The sequence below is a fragment of the Sphaeramia orbicularis genome, chromosome 3 (assembly GCF_902148855.1).
Source record: "Sphaeramia orbicularis chromosome 3, fSphaOr1.1, whole genome shotgun sequence".
NCBI classification, from domain to species: Eukaryota; Metazoa; Chordata; class Actinopteri; order Kurtiformes; family Apogonidae; genus Sphaeramia; species Sphaeramia orbicularis.
Window position 1 is genome coordinate 58,524,833 of NC_043959.1, and position 22,035 is coordinate 58,546,867.

A 22,035-nucleotide genomic window follows, 5' to 3' on the forward strand; every position below is an offset into this window, starting at 1 on the left:
TATAATGTATATTATTATGGATGGAGGCAGTAAATCCAGGTGTAGATGACTGCACAAAGTGAGAATTTTATTTTCCTTTGTCAGGATATGTACAGTCAGTCCAGCTGTGATTTACAAGGAGGATAATTAATACTGAACAAACAAGAACTGAAACTATGAATTATGAAAGAGCTGCAGCATCTGAAACTGACCACAATGAACATTTGACAGAGAAACAGAACCACAGTGCTACAGTTTCAGCTTCAGAGATTGTCATGTCTTTTATGGATTGGGATTGTCTCTCTCAACTCACCATATATTTTTTATTAGCAAGTTTTTTTGTTTTTTTTCAATCACTACTAATACTAGAAATTTCAGGCGACCCCATTTAAATTCCAGGCGACCCCACATGGATCCCGACCCCAAGGCTGAAAAACACTGACGCACTCTGTCAGCCAGGCTGCAGGTCAGCAGAGGCCTAGTAGGCTGGAGAAGCAGCTTGTGACCAAAGAGATGCTGGTTCAATTTCCTGGACCGGCAGGGAAATCGTTGGTTGAAGAGCCCATTTGCTCCCTGACGTTACTGTGAACAAACATAAGTGTATGTTTAAACATTTGACAGTGTTTGTTTTAACACAGTAAACAGATGTGGTCAGGCTTTCAGTTAGTTCCTGTTTCATCCTTTGCTCCTCTCCAACACCACCCACGTGTTTCCATAAAACCAACATGACAACATCCAAGCTGTGAAATTGCCGTTCACAAACCTATAGGTGATATCCCAGTGGGTTCGTCCCCTGTTTATATACAGACTATGATCTGAAGTTGACCTCTTGACCTTTGCGCTCAGACAGCTGAATACTGCAAAGAACTCCCACTCTGTTATTCTGTCCGATGTTCTCTCATCTCTACCTCCTCTACAGACCCACATCCCACATAAACACAAACATTTACCTTTTAAACACTGACTTAACTCACAGACTACCTCCATTTCTGCTGGAGGGTGGAGGTGATTTTTTTTTTAATTCAAAGTATTATTTAATAATGTTGTTTGTCTTCTTTTCACCCTTTATGTTTTAATACCACCATCTTGACATAATTATGTAACTCTTTTAAGATCTTGAAATAATGCCATGAAGAAATAATCACTGATACTACACTCTTGGCTTGATTATAATGATTTTCTACCATATATGTCAGTAAAGATAAGTTGGACAGATGACATACACCGCCAATGGAAGAGTTGTTGTTTGTTTTTTGTTTGTTTATTTTGAGCATTCACGAAATACATGCAAATTCAATATTCCAAAAAAAAAAATCATTCATTTATACTCGAAAAACTTATCTAATCCCACCCCCTTTCTCATCTTCAAATAACTGAACATAATAACTTTTAAATACTCACTCCTGTCCTTTGACTTCGAGCCAGAACAATGAACAAAATAGAACAAAATAGGCCTATACCAAATTAGAATAAACTCATTTGACAGTATTTACATTGCATAACCAAAATGTGTGTAAAAAATAGACACAAAGTACATTCCTGGTGGTGTTACCACAGGTAACAGTTAACCGTCAACTTACATGATAATAATTACATACTAGTAATGGTAAAAACAAAAAACTGCAATACCACAAGTGGTACAGAACAGCAATAATTACATACCTGCAATGGTAAGAAAAAAAACCCAAAAAACTACAATTATGCTAATGGTAAAGGGCAGCACATACCAGTGATGGTCAGAACAACAGCAGATGGTAATGGACAACACAGACCAACCAGATGAGGAACAACAAGCGCACATGAACATTTAAGACAGAGTATTTAAGACCCTCCATAAATACTGGGACCAGACCATATTTTTGTATAGCAGTTTAAATCGGTGGATATTTTGGCATTGCCTGTGTTGGATGTCCGGACTGTCCCAGAGTTTCACACCACATACAGACACACAAAAGCGTCAATGCAAACTTGAATTTTGTGTTTGAAATTCACAGAAAGGAAAAATCATGAGAATCTGCACAATGTTTTGACGTCTGCCTTACACTGGTTCTAATGTCAGAATGGAAAAAAACAAAGACATTAACAAATAATTGTTTTCAGTGTTCACTCATCACATTAACACAAGGAAATTTACATAAATATGTTCATCAGAAGTTTTAAATATGAAATTATAAGCAGTATTTAACAATAATAAGCCCTTCAAGTCCCAACTAGACAGTCTCACACTTAGAGCTACTTGAAAAAAGTGAAGAAAGGTCAGCATTATAGCCATAATAAGCCGTGCATTTGTTGGATGTATTCCTGAGTCGTAGATTTCTCACATGTCTCTCCATTCAAACCAGATGTCTGTGCTTTTTCCTGTTGTTGCTTGTGCGTTATGTCCTTGGCAATTCTCTTGCTGGCTGCTTGTCCGCCGGCCAGATTCACTGCATGAGGCCCAATCTGTGTAAGTGGGAAAGTGGGAAAAATTATTTAAAAAAAAAAAGACTCATAAGCTGTAACGTCCTTGGGTTCCTGGTCAGTCAAAGCTCCTTTCATGCTCTAAAACACTACCTGAAGTGCCGTGTACTGCCCCATTAAATATAGCGGACAGCCTTCTGCCCACTGTAAACTTTCCGATATGCACGGCCACCCATCGATCACCTTCATGGAGGAAGAAGACAAATCGACATCAGGACCGTCAATAGTGTCTGGTTTACATGATCTGTTTGCTCTGTCTGATTATTGACATCTGTTTATACACAACTGCCTCTCAAAATTCTGTTCATAACGTCTAACCTCCTGAGACCCAGGAAAGTGAAAGTTTTAGCTTTTTTTACATTAAACAATTGTGTTGATTGGAAACTGCATGATGCAACAGTTTTTTCTGATACATTTTTAAAACTATTTTTGTTTATTTATTTATTTATTTTTTAATGGAATGTCTTTTGCAATAGATGGCATTTTTTAAGTAAAACTGTGAAACTTTTGTCCCCTACAGAGGACAAAAATGCATTGCTGGGTCTCAGGAGGATAACAGTGTAGGTGCCACCGCTGCTCCCATTACACTTGTTTTCAACAAAATAATTAACCCTTTCATGCATAGTGGTCACTACAGTGGACTGCTATTCTTCAACTGTTCTCTTGTATATTCTTGGATTTTGTTGTTTTAATTATACATCAACCAACACATTGGACGCTTATTGGTCAAAACACAGTCATGTCCCATCAGAGAGCAAACTTTAATTAATTGCCATTCCAACATTTATTTCAGTATAAAGTAGCTCCTTGTTTTGGATAATCCCTTATGGTCCAACTTAAGCAAAGATTAATTTAAAAGTAAAAATGTAGGTCATTTAGCAACACTAATCTGTCAAATTGTCTCTAAAATGTCCTATCAGAGAGATTTTGAATACTGTGTTTTGACCCTTATGCATCATCCCATACACTGTAACTCATAGCATTACTGTAACTTTCCTGTTCTTGAAAACCCTGATCTGCAGTAAAATATTTGAGTGTAAATGAAATGCTAATTGTAATCAGACTGTAATTAGCACGTTTTTTGTTTTTTTTTGTTTTTTTTTGTTTTTTAACAAAAAGTGTTTTGTTTTTTGTTGTTTTTTTTGTTGCATATTATCTGAGTGAGTAATAAGTAGTATTATGGTATGTTAAGAATGTGAGAAAACATCTGATTAGCAGCATTAAAAAAATGTATTTCATAGTGTCAGTCAGTAAAAGCATGGTTCTTTGCTTCAAAAATTAAACGTATTGTGTCCAGCTGAGTGGATATTTTTGTAACTCCATGAAAAATAGATTCATAAAAAAAAAAATCAATCCTATTGTTTTTTTTTATGCATTAAGAGGAATAAAACACTCAGAAAAAAAAGAAAAAAAACAAAACAAAACTTGAATAAGGTTCTCATAATTCACACATGAAAAGGTTAAATATGTAATAAGTGTAACTGTTCATGATTAGGCTTCTGGACTGGACGCATTAGGGAAAGTTCACAAAGACATGATAAAAAAATAAAAATCACTATTTATGTAAACCTTAAACTTACAGCAGTTTAGATGTGAGCTCTGTTCTCTGGTAGAAGTCCTGAGCAGAGTCTGAAATTCCACTAACATACTAGTAATAGGCTAAAACAGTAGGCAAGATTTTTAAGTATGTTCAAAACCAGTATGAAACCAATAGTGCAGTGTTTTTCAACCTTGGGGTCAGGACCCCACGTGGGGTCACCTGGAATTCAACTGGGGTCACCTGAAATTTCTAGTAATTGATAAAAATGAAAATGAAAACTTACAAATAAAAAATATATGGTGAGTTGACAGAGACAATCCCAATACATAAAAAACATGACAAACTAGAAGCTGAAACTGCAGCACTGTGGTTCTGTTTATCTGTCAGACAGGCCCGGACTGGCTAATCAGGAGGACCGGGACAATTCCCGGTGGGCCGGTGTAATATTTAGGCCGCGAGGGCCGGAGTTCACTTTAAATATGTATTTAATATTGTATTTCTTTATTTATTTTTTGGGGGCCGGTGTTCAGTCATAGCACTGAGTTGATCATGTAATCTGCAGCCGCTGTTCCTGGGCCACACCCCCTCTAGTAGCAAACTGTTTTCTTCCTCTTTTTTGCAGACGCACCGTGACCTGACGTGATCTGTCCTTGCATACAGTTAGTAGCTCTGTACTGTAACTGTGGAGCATATATGATCTGTGCTCTGTAGGCTGTGGATGGTCAGTTGTGTTTACTGTTTGAAACATGGAGAATAGAAAGAGCAAGGGTGGTGTGGAGAAGGCAAGAATGAAAAAGAGGAAAGCTCTGGAAGCAAACGCAGCCAAATGTGACAAAATCTGCAACTTTTTCACAAAAACCACCTCCGGTTGGAAACTAAGGACGGTGAACCAGGTAAAGCACCTTTAAAGTTAGTGAATTATGGAGTCAGTGAATTGTGTGGCATTGTGGCGTGGAACAGAACGTTATGCAATTTAAATAATAGTCTGATGCGAGGCCACAGAACTGGGAAACTTTGTCTTGTAGCTCCTCAGAGTCAGAAAGCAGATCCAGCAGCAGACAGCAGCCATGAGCCCACAAGTCCAGAGTGGGCAGGTAGGACTGCTCAGAGAGGGAAGAGGATTAGAAGAAATAGGCTCCAATGAAGAGTATGGTGTAGGCCTGTTCAGTATGAAAGGTATCTGAGATGCTCCAGGATTCAGCACTACATGAATGAAACTGACACCAAGGCTTTGGAAACAGAAGATTTGTGCTGACAATTATGACCATTTTAAACTGTGCTTTAGTGTCAGAAGCAGAGCCAGGAGCCAGCAGTGATGAGGGGATTGTTCCTGTCAGGATGGAAGGAAAAGGTGAGCTGTTGGAACAGACTGTGTGAACAAGCAGTAGTTCCACTAAAACCACTTTCTAGACCCAAACCATAGTCCTGACCGACTTTATTTTTTGTTATTAAAAGTGAGACAGTAAATACACAAAGCCCACAACTGAAAGGCAATAGCATAAAGTAATATTAAATAAGCCTGCATATTTTACAAGATATTTACATTATATCTTAATTGGTTAAATAAGTCCAAATGTCTGTAGATATTATTTTTTATTGTGATCCAGGTGCAGGCGAGTCTAGGGAAACTGGAGGAAGTGTGAAAGGGAGAACAGAGTCTACTGATGACAGAGGAGCGGCTCAGCAGCACAACCCTGAACCACTAGGCACAAATGACAGATGAAGAGAACATGTAAGGTTAGAAGTGCATGATTTTAATAATAACTAGAAGCACTCGGAGAGCGCAGACCTCCGCCAAGGCTGATCAGTGGCCCCCCCCGTGGGCCCCCCCACGCCAAGGAGGTTATGTTTTTGCCAGGGTTTGTTTGTCTGTCTGTTTGTCTGTCCGTTAGTGTGCAACATAACTCAAAAAGTTATGGACAGATTTTGATGAAATTTTCTGGTCTGCGCCCCCCCCCCCGTGGGCCCCCCCACCCCCGATCACCACCAAAATTTAATCATTTCTTCCTTATCCCATTTCCAACAAACCCTGAAAATTTCATCAAAATCTGTCCATAACTTTTTGAGTTATGTTGCACATTAACGGACAGACAAACAAACAAACAAACCCTGGCAAAAACATAACCTCCTTGGCGGAGGTAATCAGTCGTGATCTAAAGTGGGCCGGTCTGAGGTATGAAACTCCAGGGCTGAAAATGAGTCTCAGTCCGGCCCTGCTGTCAAATGTTCATTGTGGTCAGTTTCAGATGCTGCAGCTCTTTCATAATTCATAGTTTCAGTTCTTGTTTGTTCAGTATTAATTGTCCTCCTTGTAAATCACAGCTGGACTGACTGCACAGATCCTGACCATGGAAAATAAAATTCTCCCTTTGTGCAGTAATCTACACCTGGATTTACTGCCTCTGTCCATAATAATATACATTATATAGACTAAATGTTGTCTAAGATTAACGTTTATTTGCAACATAGTATAGCAAACTATTACATGATCAAAAACAAATTAATTTTAGCAAAAAAAAATAATAAATTTCCATTTTGAATGTCTGGGGTCGCCAGAAATTTGTGATGTTAAAATGGGGTCATAAACCAAAAAAGGTTGAGAACCACTGCAATAGTGAATGAAATACATACTGCTTTTACAGTATAGAAGCTCAAGGCAATAGCATAAATATCCCATAATGCAATCAGTTGATAGAATAGAAATGCAGCTGAAATCCCAAATCAGACTACACATACAGCACAAACTTCACTATCATCATGATAATGCTGTCATCTTCAAACATCTTTCAGCCCACTACATTCCTCCTGTTTTCTATCCAACTGTACCTGAATGGGGAACTCCCTCATCACCTCTGAAAGCAGTGGATCCTGTTTGACGTCCAGTTTACATCCAGTTGCCAGCCATATCATATCTCCAGTCCAGCGGTCCCCGGAGCTGAGGGAAACACTCCACTCCTGGTTCCTGTAGCTCCAGCTGGCTTCACTCACCTGCTCAGGTACATGACGTTCACTTTGATACCTTCTCTTCTTCTGCTGATTACATCTTATTCCACATTTTTCTGTCTAATATTTACGTCTTGTCATTTTATCATGACCACAAAAGCACGGACTACAAGACTGGTGAACAGCTTCTACGTCAGAGTAATTATTCTACCTGGTCCTCCAGCTGTTGTCTGCTTGTGTGCATTATGTGTTGTTGCTTGTTTATCTTTTTGTATATCTTAGTTCACTTATGGAATTATGTTATTTCTATGTTTTTCTTTTTACCTCCGCCAAGGAGGTTCTGTTTTTGCCGGCTGTTTGTTTGTCTGTCTGTCTGTGTGCAAGATAACTCAAAAAGTTATGAACGGATTTGGATGAAAATATCAGGAAATGTTGATACTGACACAAGGAACAAATGATTAAATTTTGGTGGTGATCAGGGGTGGGGGGGGCACAGGGGCCCACTGATCTGCCTTGGCGGAGGTCTGTGCTCTCCGAGTGCTTCTAGTTTTTTTTTCGTTTTTCTTTTTTTTGCCTGCCAATGCGACTCGAGATGGAAATTAACTGTATGGCTATAATTTCTCGTATTTACGTGTAAATATTCATTAATACAAACTGTCCCATTTTGAAAATCAGTCAATAAATCAATGAATCAATACTGAACTCTGCAATAACCAATCACATGTAATAATCAGCAATGTGCAATAACTACTGTACTTCCTCCTCTCTGTCCTCTGCACCTAATTAGGTATGAATGTGGTTTGACTGAATAGGAGAGGGATGGGGTGTGTTTTTGTTTTTGTTTTTTTTTTAACTATTTAAATATTTTGTATTGTATATTTCCTTTTTTTTACTCAAGAAGTACTGTCTCTATAGAGCACATCAAAATTGTGTTGTATATGCTCTGTGTATACGAAGATAACACTGGGTTACAAAAAAATGTTTTTTGCAAGTTGTCTAGGTTTTTTCAACTGAATTAGGACCATTTTGCACCGCTAAATCCAAAACTGACATCTGTTTTTCTCAGTCAGGTCAGGTTTTTTTGCTAATTTGATTTTGAAAAATTTGATCTTCTCACAAAATTGATTACATTTTTGTGACTTTATCAGATGATTTTTTATATAGTTCTCACCCAAAATAGGTTTTAAGAGAAAAAAAAATCATTTTCTAACAGGATTCCTGTTAGGTACAATGGTGTATTCACTACAGATGTAGCAGAATACGTCAGGCTTATTTTTGCAAGATCTTCTAGTCAAACCCATTTCATTCACCTGTAATATTAAAAAAAACATTAATCATAAATTGGCAAAAGTAAAATCTTCAGAACTCGTTTATTGCAAGAAATATGAAAGAATTTAGTATCATATGATGTGAAAATGCCCATAAATGTAAGCAAAAATGTTAAAAAGCCAATATGTAGCATAGTTCAGAAAGTTGACCTGATTGAGCAAAATTAATGTGATTTTTGGATTCAGCACCAAAATGATCCTAAATCAGCTCAAAAAACTTAAACAATAAATTTGTTGTTGACCAGTGTAATTAGTCCTACTGTTCAGTTCTAGCCTATAGCCTATTCTCATGGTCTACACACAGTTTTTAATGCTGCAGGGTACCTTATAGTACACGTTTGTACTTTCCATAACTTTGGAGCCTTTTTCATAGTCTAAAGGTGCAATTCTGGCCTCCTACAGACCAATATTGTACTTTTGAGAGAATATTCTTAAAAAATGTACTTATAGGTACATAAATGTTCTGATCTCGTACCTCTATTTTTGACAGTGTATGTCTGATCTGCAGTATGAAAGAAAGTACACCTGTTTCTGAAAAACTCATGCACACTTGGAACTGCGTTTGTGTCCGAGTGTGCAACAATGGCACCACTTGTCATAACTGTTTTTAATTTAACTGGCCTCATATGATCGAACCTCCATCATTCTCACTATCTTCACCTTTTCTGGTCACACCATCTCTCCTTCCCTCACTTTCATACCTTACACCCCATGTAATGTACATCCATTTTTACCTGACAGTATGTCTTAACATCCACCTGACCGTTCAGTATGAAGGGCTGGAGGTGAATATAGGCCTCTGGTGTGACGGCTCCACCTTTCCTTGCCTGGTGAATCATAACCAGTCGTTTGTGGAGACTCCTTTCATTATAGAACTGTCGTAGGTAGGCTTGGCCGTCCATCTTGATGCCATGCTCTACATGAGAATACCGCCCCACCAGGCTCTCCACATCGCCCACATCGAACTGTTTTAGCTGCAGAGGAGGAAATAAATAAATGCAGATCTCTGTGTTGGTAGTAAACAGGTGTATCTACAGTATTGTTTTATGGATGGTTTATATTCAGTTTCACCACACCTGGAGATGCTTCCTCATGACCCACGTCACATGACTTGCACCTTGCTGCAGGGCAATGGAGACAACGTGAGCGCTGGTCAGACCTCCACCAACTACCATAACTCTCTGCCCGGCTTCACACACTACAACAATCATAGATACACATAAGCAAATAACAGCGGTGCAAGAAAAATTATGATCTCAAAAGCTTACGTGAGTGTGTTAGTATTATCAGCCAAATTTTAGTCAAATTTAAGTCCAAATTAATTTAAGTCAAAAGTCAGTCAGCTTTATTTGTCAGTTTGCCATATGCACAACCCATACAGAAAAACTGAAATTACAGCATTCTAAGGCCCAAAGTGTCATAAGGAACAGAGTAGAAAAAAATAAATAAAGAAATAAAATAGAAATACAGGGTGACCCTAAAAAACGGGAATTTTTGAAATGCGTATTGGCAGACATGAGCTAGTGGCAGCACTGCGAGACAGTGACCTTGAGCAAGTAAACCCACCCCCATTTTAGTAACCATGGATCAGTGGAACGGGCAACAGCGTGCGTTAGCCATAAAAATGTTTTATAAAAACGGTGATAGTTTGACAGCTGCGCAGAGGGAGTTCCGACGTTTTTACAACTTAGGACGTCATGGTGCTGTTCCATCAAAACACGCGATAAAATGTTGGATTAATAACTTTGAAGAGACTGGATCTGCCCTAAAGAAGAAACCAACAGGACAACCAAGCAGATTTCAAGAATGCGTTCGTACAGGAGGACGCCATCTACAGGAAGTAATTTTTTAAAAATAAAAATTCCATCATTGTTTCTTAAATGGCATGTTTTAAGGTTTCAGTTACTATGAATAAAACATTTTTCTTCCATCACTCTTGATTTTAGTGGATTGTTAAAAAGTTCCCGTTTTTTTGTGTCACGCTGTACAATATAACAATAAATTTAGAATATAACTGTAAACATATAATGTAACTATAAACAGCAGGGGTTGGAGAGAATAAATAAAACAATTAAGTGGCAGTAAAGTACCAAAAGAAGCAAAGTCCCTGAGATTACGTGTGTGTGTGTGTGTGTGTGTGTGTGTGTGTGCGCGCGCTTGGGGGGGGTTACCGTATAAGTATAAATAGTCAAATAGTGATTGTGCAGTCAGTGTTTTCCTATTATATTTGATATTTTTGGATTCATTCATTTTATTGGCCAAAATATGCTCATGTGAAATACTTTCAGTACTGTTGGCTTGTTTAATCTGCAGTCGTGCTTTATACTTTTAAGATGATCACACACTTTTGTGCTGCTGTGCTTCGACGACCACCTATCCCTAAAAGAAAATCTTTCAAGAACTCAGACAATACATTTTCTAGTAAATCCAAGAGGGTTTTAAAAAGTTTATTTGTGCTAAGGAGGAGGGGAATTTTCTCAGCTTGCAATCATCACACACATTTTTGTCACTGGACAGGAAGGGGATGAGAACTGTCATCTGAAAGAGATGAAAGCTGTCAAATCAATGCAGTGGTGGAAAAAGTACAGAATTTGCCACTGTGATGTAGAAGGATGAAGTCACATAAAATGGTACTACATATTTGTACTATAGTATTTGAGTAAAACTACTTAGCTACATTCCACCACAGCCATATGGGACTATTAAAAGACTGAGTAGGTGTGAGTAGAAACTGTAACCGCTGATGTCTGCAGAGACTTCGAAGGTTAAAGAAAGCCTTGAATTTGATGGCATATGTGCACAAGAAAAGAGGATGGAGTACTAACAGTTCTCCTGTACAAATGCAAACACTGGGTCCCTGCAAAGTCTGTCCATGTTATTATGAAATTCGTAAAACCCTCAGATCAGACTGACCTTGCGGTGGAAGATCATCCCTCTGTCTTTGATCCTCTGTTCCTTGGTGTTGATAAGCTCTTGGCAGGTGATGCATGAGGTGCACCGTGTGTTGTAAACGCCCCTCAGGGTAGCTCTCTCCAATACTCGATACCCACAAAGGGATATTTGCCATCTGGGCACGAGTTGGACCTGTTGCCATAACAACTCGGCGTGCTTTTATCATGTTGCCCTCTTGAAGTTGGACTTGAAAATGTTTCACCCTTTTCCTCGGCCCATTCTCTTTCCTCCTCACACCCGTGACTTCATCTTCTGCGTCACTCTCCTCTTCATTCTCTTCATTCTCCTCAGTCACAGGTATGATGCGCTCCACTGTTCCCTTAACCAGCACTTTGTCTAAGCTGTACCGCTCCACCTGTACATCCACAGTGATCACCTCAGATAACTAAACAGTGCACTGGTCAGTGTGCATTCAGACACAAACACAGTTACAACCAAAACTGTAGCAGGAACAGCCGTCGCATCAGGCATCATGCAGATTTCACACGTCTGTTAGCAGGAAGCAAACTTAACCCATAAAGACCCAGTGCTACTTTTATGACATTCCCAAATGATTTTTTTCTCTCAAATGAACCTTTCTTAAGTGATTTGTCATCATTTATTATATTTACCTCCGCCAAGGAGGTTATGTTTTTGCCAGGGTTTGTCTGTCTGTTTGTCTGTCCATTAGTGTGCAACATAACTCAAAAAGTTATGGACAGATTTTGATGAAATTTTCAGGGTTTGTTGGAAATGGGATAAGGAAGAAATGATTAAATTTTGGTGGTGATCGGGGGTGAGGGGGGCCCACGGGGGGGCCCATTTCCAACAAACCCTGAAAATTTCATCAAAATCTGTCCATAACTTTTTGAGTTATGTTGCACAGTAACGGACAGACAAACAGACAGACAGACAGACAAACAAACCCTGGCAAAAACATGACCTCCTTGGCGTGGGGGGGCCCACGGGGGGGGGGGCACTGATTAGCCTTGGCGGAGGTCTGCGCTCTCCAAGTGCTTCTAGTATCCTCTGTATTTTGTGTTTTTTCTGTGAAAATCATTCATTTTCCCATATTGAATTTACGAATCATATAGATTTTCATAAAAAGCTCAGATTAAAGTTGAGGGTTATTATATAAAAACAGAGAAAACTGGAAAAAAAAAAGTGAATTTTAGGGTACAAGTATCAGTAACTGATGGTAAAACCAAGGGTTTCCATCCACTTTCATTGATCCAGCTCCATGGGTTTTACTGGTGAATCAATGTTGTAGAAGATGACGGTGTTTTCACGTTCACTACACATCTGATGACCATGAAAAGACGACAAACTGTATTTACACCAATTATTTACATGTATTAATAGGATTAGTGGATCAACAGATATTAAACATTTTATATCAGTAGATGCTTTTGGTCACCAGTGGATTTTTGGGTCTTTATGAGTTAAAAGATCTATGACTTGTTAACCTTATAATTGTTTTAATGCAGTTGAGATTGTTGTAGTTCTTTGACTTTCATAACACTTTCATTTCCACTAATATTCTACTGTTACTCAACAAGTTACACCATCCAGAATTTGATTTAACCAAGATTCAACATCATGTAATATGTGCCAATACAATATAATGTACTGTATTAGGCTGTATTACGAATGCAGGGTTTCTGATTAAGATTTGTTAGATATGACAATATTATTCAGGCTTTAGAAGCATTCTTTAGACATATGCACACACACACACACACACCCACACCCACACCATTCAGAATATGAATTTCAGTTTGAGATTTTATGGACATTTCTGACACTCTCCATTTTAAAGAAATGAACCAAGATACTGATCACATCACTGATCAGGTTTTGAACTGCTGCTGTATGCGTATACAACCACCTTCCTTATTAGACTTTATGATACTGTACCTCCTCACTCACTGACTGCACACAACCAATTAATCAGCAGCTTACATGGATGGGTTAGAGATGTACACTGAAAAAACACACACCTACTTTTAGACACCATGGAAGGCCTGGATGTCAACAGGTTTGGGATACTGGTATGGTACTGGTGGTATCCCACTGGAGCATTGAAACACCAACATATCATTAGTCTCATAATGTAACCGCCAATGTCATATTTTTGGCCAAATTGTAATACAGTATAAAGTTAAGCAGCAGTGTTAGGAGGTTAAAGGTACACCAGTATCACAATTTGGCCAAAAATATGACGTTTATGTAATAAGGCTAACAATATATAGTCAGATATTTGAAAGACAGAGTCATAAGGGCCATTGTACGGGGCCCCCATCTGGTAGACTCCTGAGATCCCGGGGGGGGGGGGGGGGGGGGGGGGCGGCAAGGCTTTGTCCTCATTGATGTTACAAGTTGTGAAAATTCTATTTATGGATGTTAACCCTTTCATGTATAGTGGTCACTCCAGCGGACAGTTACTCTACAGCTGTTCTCTTGTATATTCATGGGTTTTGTTGTTTTAGTTCCATATCAACCAACACAGTGGACACTTACGCGCCATCTCATAAACTGCAATTCATACCATTATTGTAACTTTGCTGTTCTTGATCGGTTCTTGCGTGGAAATCAATTGTTAATATTTATTTTTTGCATATTATCTCCATGAAGTGAGTAATAACTAGTATTAGAACATGTTAAAATGTGAGAAAACATCAGATTAGCTGCATTAAACATGGTTTCATTTCACTGTTTTTATATCACCTTATGATATTGGGTTTTAAATACATGTTTCTTTGCTTCAAGAATAAAATTCATGGTGTAGCTGAGTGGACATTTTTGTAAGTCCATGAAAAACAGGTTGATTTAAAAAAAAAAAAAAAATTCAATCACTTTTTTTTTTTTTTCATGCCTAAAGAGGAATAAAAACACTCAGGAAAAAAAATCTTGATTAAGGTTCTCATAATTCATGCATGAAAGGGTTAAAGAAAAAAATACAGCCAATGGGATAATCAAAAGTCTGTATGAATCCACACAAAACATATTTTGTCTGCATTTAAAAATATCAAGCTATTTAGTAGCCACGCCCCCTCGACCTCTGAAACTGTCTGACCCCCACAGTCGGAGCAACAGTCTGGTCAGATCAAATAGATACCTCCGCCAAGTGTAACGGCAGAGGTTATGTTTTCATCAGGGTTTGTCTGTCTGTTTGTCTGTTAGCAAGATAACTCAAAAAGTTCTGGATGGATTTTCATGAAATTTTCAGGAAATGTTGATACTGGCACAAGGAACAAATGATTAAATTTTGGTGGTGATGGGTTGGTGGGGGGGCTGATCTTCCTCGGCAGAGGTCTGCGCTCTCCGAGTGCTTTTCTCGTTGTTGTTGTTTTTTTGTTTTTTTTTCTGTTATCAGTGTATCATCATATGTATAAAACACCATGTCTGAAAAAAGCTGAAGACTCGACAGTATCAAAAATGAAAGTTGAGTATTACTTTAACTTTGGTTTTAGTGAAGGACAGGACAGTTTCGATGAAGGGGGGGCTAGTTTGTCTTGAACACAAGTGTGTGGGTATGTGTGTGTGTGTGTGCGTGTGTGTGTGTGTGTGTGCTTGGGGGGGGGGGTTACCGTATAAGTATAAATAGTCAAATAGTCCAAGGAAAAAAGGCTAGGAGCCACTGTTCTACATTAACTGAAGTATACACAGCCTCAGATAATTACTCATTCATTTTCATTTGCTATGAAAAACTTTCACTAGGAATACTGACTTTTTCAGAATAAAGGTGAAAACTGAAAAAACAATAATAGAATCTGAATAAACTCTGTGTCTTCTACTTTATTGTCCAGTTTATAACACAAGCATAAATGAACCGCTGCATTTCAACAGAGGTTACTGTCCTGTAGTAGGCCATGCACTGGGAACTTTTTTATTCATTCAAAGTATGTTCAAATGTTTATAAGGTGAGGTTAGTTAGAGTAGTAACTGTTGCAGCATATGAGGTATGAAATCACAGATCATGTAAAAAGCTAATAATAAAAATACAAACAAAAGTTTCACAATGCAGTGTGATGTTATAATGTCCGGTCATGCTAAAAACACACACATATGTATATCCGACCTGATGTTTAAAGAAATCCACACTTAGTTTTGTTCCCGGAAGACTGAAAGGAATACTCTTCTTCAGAGTCGAGGTGACATTCAGACGTTTCTTCTCTTTTTTGCCAAGTCTCATGTCATTGAAGAACGCATTTTCATCCAGAATATAAACCTGTTCTGGGAGACTGTGAAGCTCTGCTGAACGACTGGTCTTTACAACGAAGTCCTGCAGTGATGTCTGCCCAGGGAAAACACACCAACCCATACACACACACACACACAGACACACACACACACACACACGCATATTTAATTACCTATGTAAACATAGTAAATCACAGGTATGGGGAAAATTACCATCCCTTTTCTACTTCAGGGGAACTCACTAGTGTTTACCTTGTTGAAAGGGTCAGTGTGGACCAAAACATGTGAGCGCAGGTGAGGGATGTTCAACGCTGTGAACTGACTTTCCCACAGAACAGCCCACTCTCCATAGGAATCCACTACCCTGAGACTTGGCGGGGGGCAATAAACCCCCTCTGGTATTATTGACTTTGGTAGCTGCTCGTCCTGTCTCAGACCTGATGAAAATGATGACAAATTACACTGGTCAACAACAAATTTGTTGTTTAAGTTTTTTGAGCTGATTTAGGATCATTTTGGTGCTGAATCCAAAAATCACATTAATTTTGCTCAATCAGGTCAACTTTCTGAACTATGCTACATATTGGCTTCTTAACATTTTTGCTTACATTTATGGGCATTTTCACATCATATGATACTAAATTCTTTCATATTTCTTGCAATAAACGAGTTCTGAAGATTTTACTTTTGCCAATTTATGATTAATGTTTTTTTAATATTACAGGTGAATGAAATGGCTTCAACTAGAAGATCTTGCAAAAATAAGCCTGACGTATTCTGCTCCATCTGCGGTGAATACACCATTGTACCTAACAGGAATCAGGTCACAAGTTTCATAAAGTGTGCTTACCAATCTTATTTTGGTATTAATTATTATATTTTGTGAGAAGATCAAATTTTTCAAAATCAAATTAGCAAAAAAAAAACTGACCTGATTGAGAAAAACAGATGTCATTTTTGGATTTAGCGGTGCAAAATGGTCCGAATTCAGTTGAAAAAACCTAGACAACTTGCAAAAAATATTTCTTTGTAACCCAGTGTTATAGATGAACACAAAAGTCCACTTATACTGTGTCACATTTATGTAACAAATCGTACCAGGTAGTTAAAAATGGTGACCTGTTGTTTTAACCCATAAAGACCCACACCTCCACCGGTGACCAAAAGCGTCTACTGATGTCAAATGTTTAATGTTGAGCCACTGATCCTATTAATACATGTAAATAATTGGTGTAAAATGCAGTTTTTTGTGCTTTCATGGTCATCAGATATGACCCATTTGGACCTTCAGAGGCTCTGTGGTTACCATGGAAACACCGTCATCTTCTACAACATTGATTCACCAGTAAAGCCCATGGAGTTGGATCAATGACAGTGGATGGACACATTAGTTTTTTATGTTCAGTTAATGGTAACTTTGAAAAAGACACTTTTTCTTCAGTTTTCTCTGTTTTGATGTAATAACCTTTGAATAAAATTTGAGTTTTCATGAACATCTAAATTAAATATAGTAAATTAATTAAAGGAAAATACATGGTTTACAGTGAAAAATGCAAAAATACAGGGGATAATATTACAATAAATGGTGATAAATCAGTTTAATTTGGGAACTGTTTGGGAAAGAGTTTATGTTTGTTTTTGATATGTCCATTATTGTTATGAAATTGACAGTTTATTTTTTGTTTGGGTATTATTACTGCTGTGAAAGGGACAGAGTTTATTTTAATGTGAAATGCGGTTGCAAAATGGACTGAGTCTATTATGTAAAAGCATTTTTATGTTTTGTGTTTTGTCAGAATTTAGTCTGATATGTGTAGGACTGGGTAAGGGGGCAGGAGATTATAAATTAATAGTTAAGGGTTAGTGATTTTTGAGTCTGTGATGTGCTGTGTCATTTGTGATTCTGTTGTATTTTTGTAGCTTTTCTGTTCTCTTCCGTGTGTGGGCGCGTGTTCTGTCTTTCCCTCCAAACAGATAGTGGTTAATGGAGGATGAGCTGCTGGTGTGGTACTGGTCTGCTGGCTGCTTCTGATTGGTTCCTCAGAGATGAGCTGGGAAATTTAAAAGCAGGATCACCCTTCCTCCCAGGAGACTCCTATCGTCCCATTTCCTTCATTTGTGACCAGCTTTCTGTTATTTCTGTTGGAACTTTGTGAAGTCAGATACAAAAGGAGGGAATCTTTTTCTTTAAGTTTTCTCCTGTTTTTCCGTTAGACTGTCGGTAAGATGGATGTATTTTGGTTTCCTTGGTTTGTGTTTGTAGATCAGCCTAGTGAGCTTGAAGTATGACTCTCTTTGTTACTTTGATTCCCTACCTGATTTAATTTTCTTTTTTGTAAATAAATATCTCAAATTGCTGTGGTGTGATTGCTGGTCATTTGTTTTTGTTTTTTTTAGTTTGCTCCTGTTTGTTAGGGGACATGGAGGGAGGGGAGTCTCACACCATGTTGCGTCTCAGCAACCCCAAGACTGAGTGTAACATTAATCTTCATCTCGCTCCTTTTTGAATGTTTCCCTTTCTTTTTATATAAATCTTTTTGTGGTTTGGTTTTAACCCTTTCATGCACAGTGGTCACTCCAGTGGACAGTTATTCTCCAGCTGTTCTCTTGTATATTCATGGATTTTGTTGTTTTACTTGCATATCAACCAACACAGTGAATACTTATGCACCATCCCATAATACACTGCAATTCATACTGTTACTGTAACATTCCTGTTCTTGATAAACCTGATCTGCAGCAACATATTTGAGTGTAAATCAATTGCTAATTGTTATTAGACTGTAATTAACAGGTTTGTTTTTTGTTTTTGTTTTTTTAAAGTTGTTGTGTTTTGTTGTTTTTTGCATATTATTTGAGTGAGTAATAACTACTATTATAGTATGTAAAAATGTGTGAAAACATCAGATTAGCAACATAAAAAAAAAACACTTATTGCATAGTTTTCACACAGTATGACAGTAAATACATGTTTCTTTGCTTCAACAATTAAATGTATGGTGTCCAGCTGAGTGGATATTTTTGTAACTCCATGAAAAACAGGTTCATAATTTTTTTTTTTTTTTTTTCAATCACATTGTTTTTTTCATGCCTTAACAGGAATAAAAACACTCAGGAAAAAAATCTTGATTAAGGTTCTCATAATTCATGCATGAAAGGGTTAATGTTATATTCCAAATAAGCAAACAAACAAACTGGCAAAAGTAGCACTGGGTCTTTATGGGTTAAGCAAATCAGAGCTCATCTCTGACTGGAAAACTAGAACCAGTGTGTACTTATGGCTCCAGGTACTCTCCTCTTCTTCTTGCTCTTGTTGGGTTTGTTGATGGATGTTTGCAAATCTGACTGAGCTGCGAGGGGAAGTGAGAGGTCTGACTCAGATGTGGAGTGTGAGTTTGTATCAGGGTTGGGATTGGACAACAAAGTGGCCAGGGTCAAAGCATGAGGCCCTCCCCCTATTATTAAAACATCAAGGAGCACCATCTGCAAGACACGTAGGAGAAACACATACACACAACAGGACAAGTCAAGCAGAGTGTATGAAATCATGTCACTTTCAAAAGCTCCTGAGTTGTTCCTCAAATCGTGTCACTCTCACTCGTGACAGTGATGGTGAAGTGAGAAACAAAAAAGGAGTCTGAAGATTTTAGTTGATTTGAGGTGTTTGTGTTGGATATTCAACCTCAAATGTCAAGAAAATGTCACTCATAAAACAAGTGATTAACAGTATCCTTCAACCATTCACTTATGTGTGCAACAAATCATTTCAAACAGGCACTTTTCCAGAAAATATGAAAATAGCTAAAGTAATTCCGATTTATAAAAATGGTGATAAGCACATTGTGTCAAATTATAGACCGGTGTCATTGTTACCACAATTTTGAATGAATGAATGAATGAATGAATGAATTCAGTTATATACAAAACACATACATATTAAAAAACAAACAAACATAAAATTAACACAATTATTAACTGAAAAAGGAAGAAGCTGAAGCCAAAGGCTTATTTCTGCTTGTCCTGTTCCCATCCTTTCTCCAACTCCACACCTGAAGTTGCAGCAGATTAAACATTATCACAAATTATTCTACATTCGGTTTCTTAAGTCACTTTGAAATCATATTACTGTCATAGCCCTTTAGAATTTGACAAATTAAAGCTTTTTTGAAACTCGACAGCGAGCGACACAATTTCACTTCATCCTTCAGTTTGTTCCATAATTTGACCCCAATAACAGAAACACAGTGATATTTAACATTTGTTCTTACTTTATGTGTTTCAAACACAAACATCTCTCTTAAATTATAATTCCCTTCTCTTAACTTAAAAATTTTCTGAATACAAACAGGAAGATTTTTACGTTTAGCACGAAACAAAAATTCCATTGTTTTTAAATATACAATATCAAAAAATTCTAGTAAACCAGATTCTACAAAAAGTGGATTATTTGATTGAAGATAACCAGCTTTGTTTATGACTCTAATAGCTTTTTTTTTTGGATTTTCCAAAATTCTTGAGAAACTGTAAAGAGGTTGGATGACTACGTTGATAAATATGGGATACTAAATGATCATCAGTACGGGTTTAGGAGAAATCGATCAACATCTCTAGCAGTAATGGAATTTGCAGAAAATACAGCAACAGCGGTGGATCAGAAACAGCATACTGTTGGTGTTTTTATTGACGTACGGAAAGTGTTTGACACAAATGATCACTCAGTGTTACTCCGGAAATGTGAAAAGTATGGTATAAGAGGTGTGGCACAAAACTGGTTAAAAAGTTATTTACAAAATAGGTTCCAGTAACAATTGGGAATGCAAATTCACAATTTAGAAAAGTACCATGTGGGGTCCCACAAGGTTCAGTTTTGGGACCTAAGTTATTTATACTCTATCTAAATGATATTTTTATGGCATCTTGTGAGTAAAAATTTACAATATTTGCAGATGACACCAATTTGCTTTATTCGGGAGCAAATATGAAACAAATATTAGAAACTATGGAAAAGGAATTGATCAAGTTAAAAAACATAAATAAGTTGACGTAAATAAGTTATCACTTAATGAAGATAAAACAAAATTTATGGTTTTTGGTGGTGCTAGGGGATATTACGATATAAAACTGAAAATTAATGGAGTTGAAATTGAAAGAGTGTATGAAACAAAATTTTTGGGAGTGATTATTGACCATAAATTCTGTTGGAAACCACAAATAGAATACATCAAACGTAAAATGTCCAAGGCTGTTGCGATTCTTTATAAAACTCGAGATTTCTTAAACAAAAAATGTTTACATATATTGTATTGTTCACTTGTAATGCCATATATGTCATACTGTGTGGAAATATGGGGCAATGTGTATAAAACTAATATAGACCTGATAATTAAACTCCAAAAAAAAAAGCTATTAGAGTCATAAATAAAGCTGGTTATCTCCAATCAAGTAATCCACTTTTTGTAGAATCTGATTTACTAAAATTTTTTGATATTGTATATTTAAAAACAATGGAATTTATGTTTCGTGCTAAAAGTAAAAATCTTCCTGTTTGTATACAGAAAATTTTTAAGTTAAGAGAAGGGACTGTGTTTCTGTTATTGGTGTCAAATTATGGAGCAAATTGAAGGATGAAGTGAAATTGTGTAGCTCGCTGTCGAGTTTCAAAAAAGCTTTAAGTTGTCAAATCACAAAAAAAATCACAAAACAACAACACTGTAAATGATTGAGTGTTGCTTATATTCTAAACTGGAGACTATTATTAGTTGTTTCTGTAGCTTGAAAAAGAAAGCCCTGCATTTTAAACCTCAGAATATTACTGAAAACAGGACAAAAACGCAAATGTTGTGTTTCCCAGATGATACAATGTTCATACCAGCATTTATGCAAGTGAAACCAATACAGGACTCAGTATTAGAACACCCTCAGCCACTACAGCGGCACAAACACCAACACATATGTCCGTGCAGCCTCATGCGTATCTGCTGTATGTTAAACTCATCACAGTACCTGTTTAAGGTTCGACAGTCAAAATACTCCAGTTCCTGAGGCACACGTGCCCAGTACAAAGTCCAGCTCACAGTGGAACTCCTGGACTTTATTGCGACAGTGGCGTGCATCTCCTTTGTAACTCAACCCACCTCACCATCTACAGATTTAGCTGAACTTCAGTGACTCGACTGGGAGAGCTGGAAATAGCTTTAGTGTGTGTGTGTTTATTTGTGTGTGTGCTCATTTATATTTAGTAACACAAATCATCTGAGTATCCAAGCAGCAAAGGTGTTGCCATGTGCACAGACATTACTCGTAACATGGGCATTTTGCCGTAAAAGCCAAGATAACTTATGTTTTTCTGGAAGTAGTTGGTATATAAATATCTCTATAATATAAATCATATAATTCCTGTTTGCAAAGGAAGGCATCACATGGTTCCGGGGTCAAAATCATTCACAGTCTGTGTTTGCCGGCTCCATTCTAAATTATTCACACTTTTCTTTTTAAAAAAAACGATTGCGGTAGATGCAGAGGTGACCAATTTGCCAGTCTTTATGATCTTTCTCTGAACTAATAAAGACCCAATACTACTTTTGTGGCCATTTCCAAATGAATTTTTCTCTCTTTTTGACCTTTCTTAAGTGATTTTTTACCAATTATTAT

The 22,035-nt window shown here is 37.4% G+C and overlaps 1 protein-coding gene across 2 annotated transcripts; it reads right to left on the reverse strand.

The window, feature by feature from the left end:
* Positions 1-1,826: 1,826 nt before the first annotated feature.
* LOC115416124 (uncharacterized) lies at positions 1,827-21,502 on the reverse strand. 2 transcript variants are annotated; one of them, XM_030129844.1, is made up of 10 exons: positions 21,388-21,502; positions 18,660-18,867; positions 15,637-15,821; positions 15,263-15,478; positions 11,164-11,557; positions 9,327-9,448; positions 8,985-9,224; positions 6,806-6,967; positions 2,533-2,622; positions 1,827-2,421 (listed from the first exon to the last, which is right to left on the reverse strand). In XM_030129844.1, exons 2-10 carry the CDS (start codon positions 18,865-18,867, stop codon positions 2,242-2,244), a joined length of 1,797 nt encoding a protein of 598 aa, XP_029985704.1. In that variant the 5' UTR covers positions 21,388-21,502; the 3' UTR covers positions 1,827-2,241. The 2 variants fall into 2 exon arrangements, with proteins under 2 accessions (XP_029985704.1, XP_029985711.1); XM_030129851.1 differs by lacking the exon at positions 6,806-6,967.
* Positions 21,503-22,035: the final 533 nt, after the last annotated feature.

What these genes read in the sequence shown, in the direction of transcription:
- LOC115416124 (XM_030129844.1), bottom strand. Translation starts at nt 18,867, where the DNA reads ATGGTGCTCCTTGATGTTTTAATAATAGGGGGAGGGCCTCATGCTTTG. An exon ending in GAGAGTACCTGGAGCCATAA is followed by an intron (nt 15,822 to 18,659) that starts GTACACACTGGT and finishes CATTTTCATCAG; the next exon opens with GTCTGAGACAGGACGAGCAG. An exon ending in ACACTGACCCTTTCAACAAG is followed by an intron (nt 15,479 to 15,636) that starts GTAAACACTAGT and finishes TTCCCTGGGCAG; the next exon opens with ACATCACTGCAGGACTTCGT.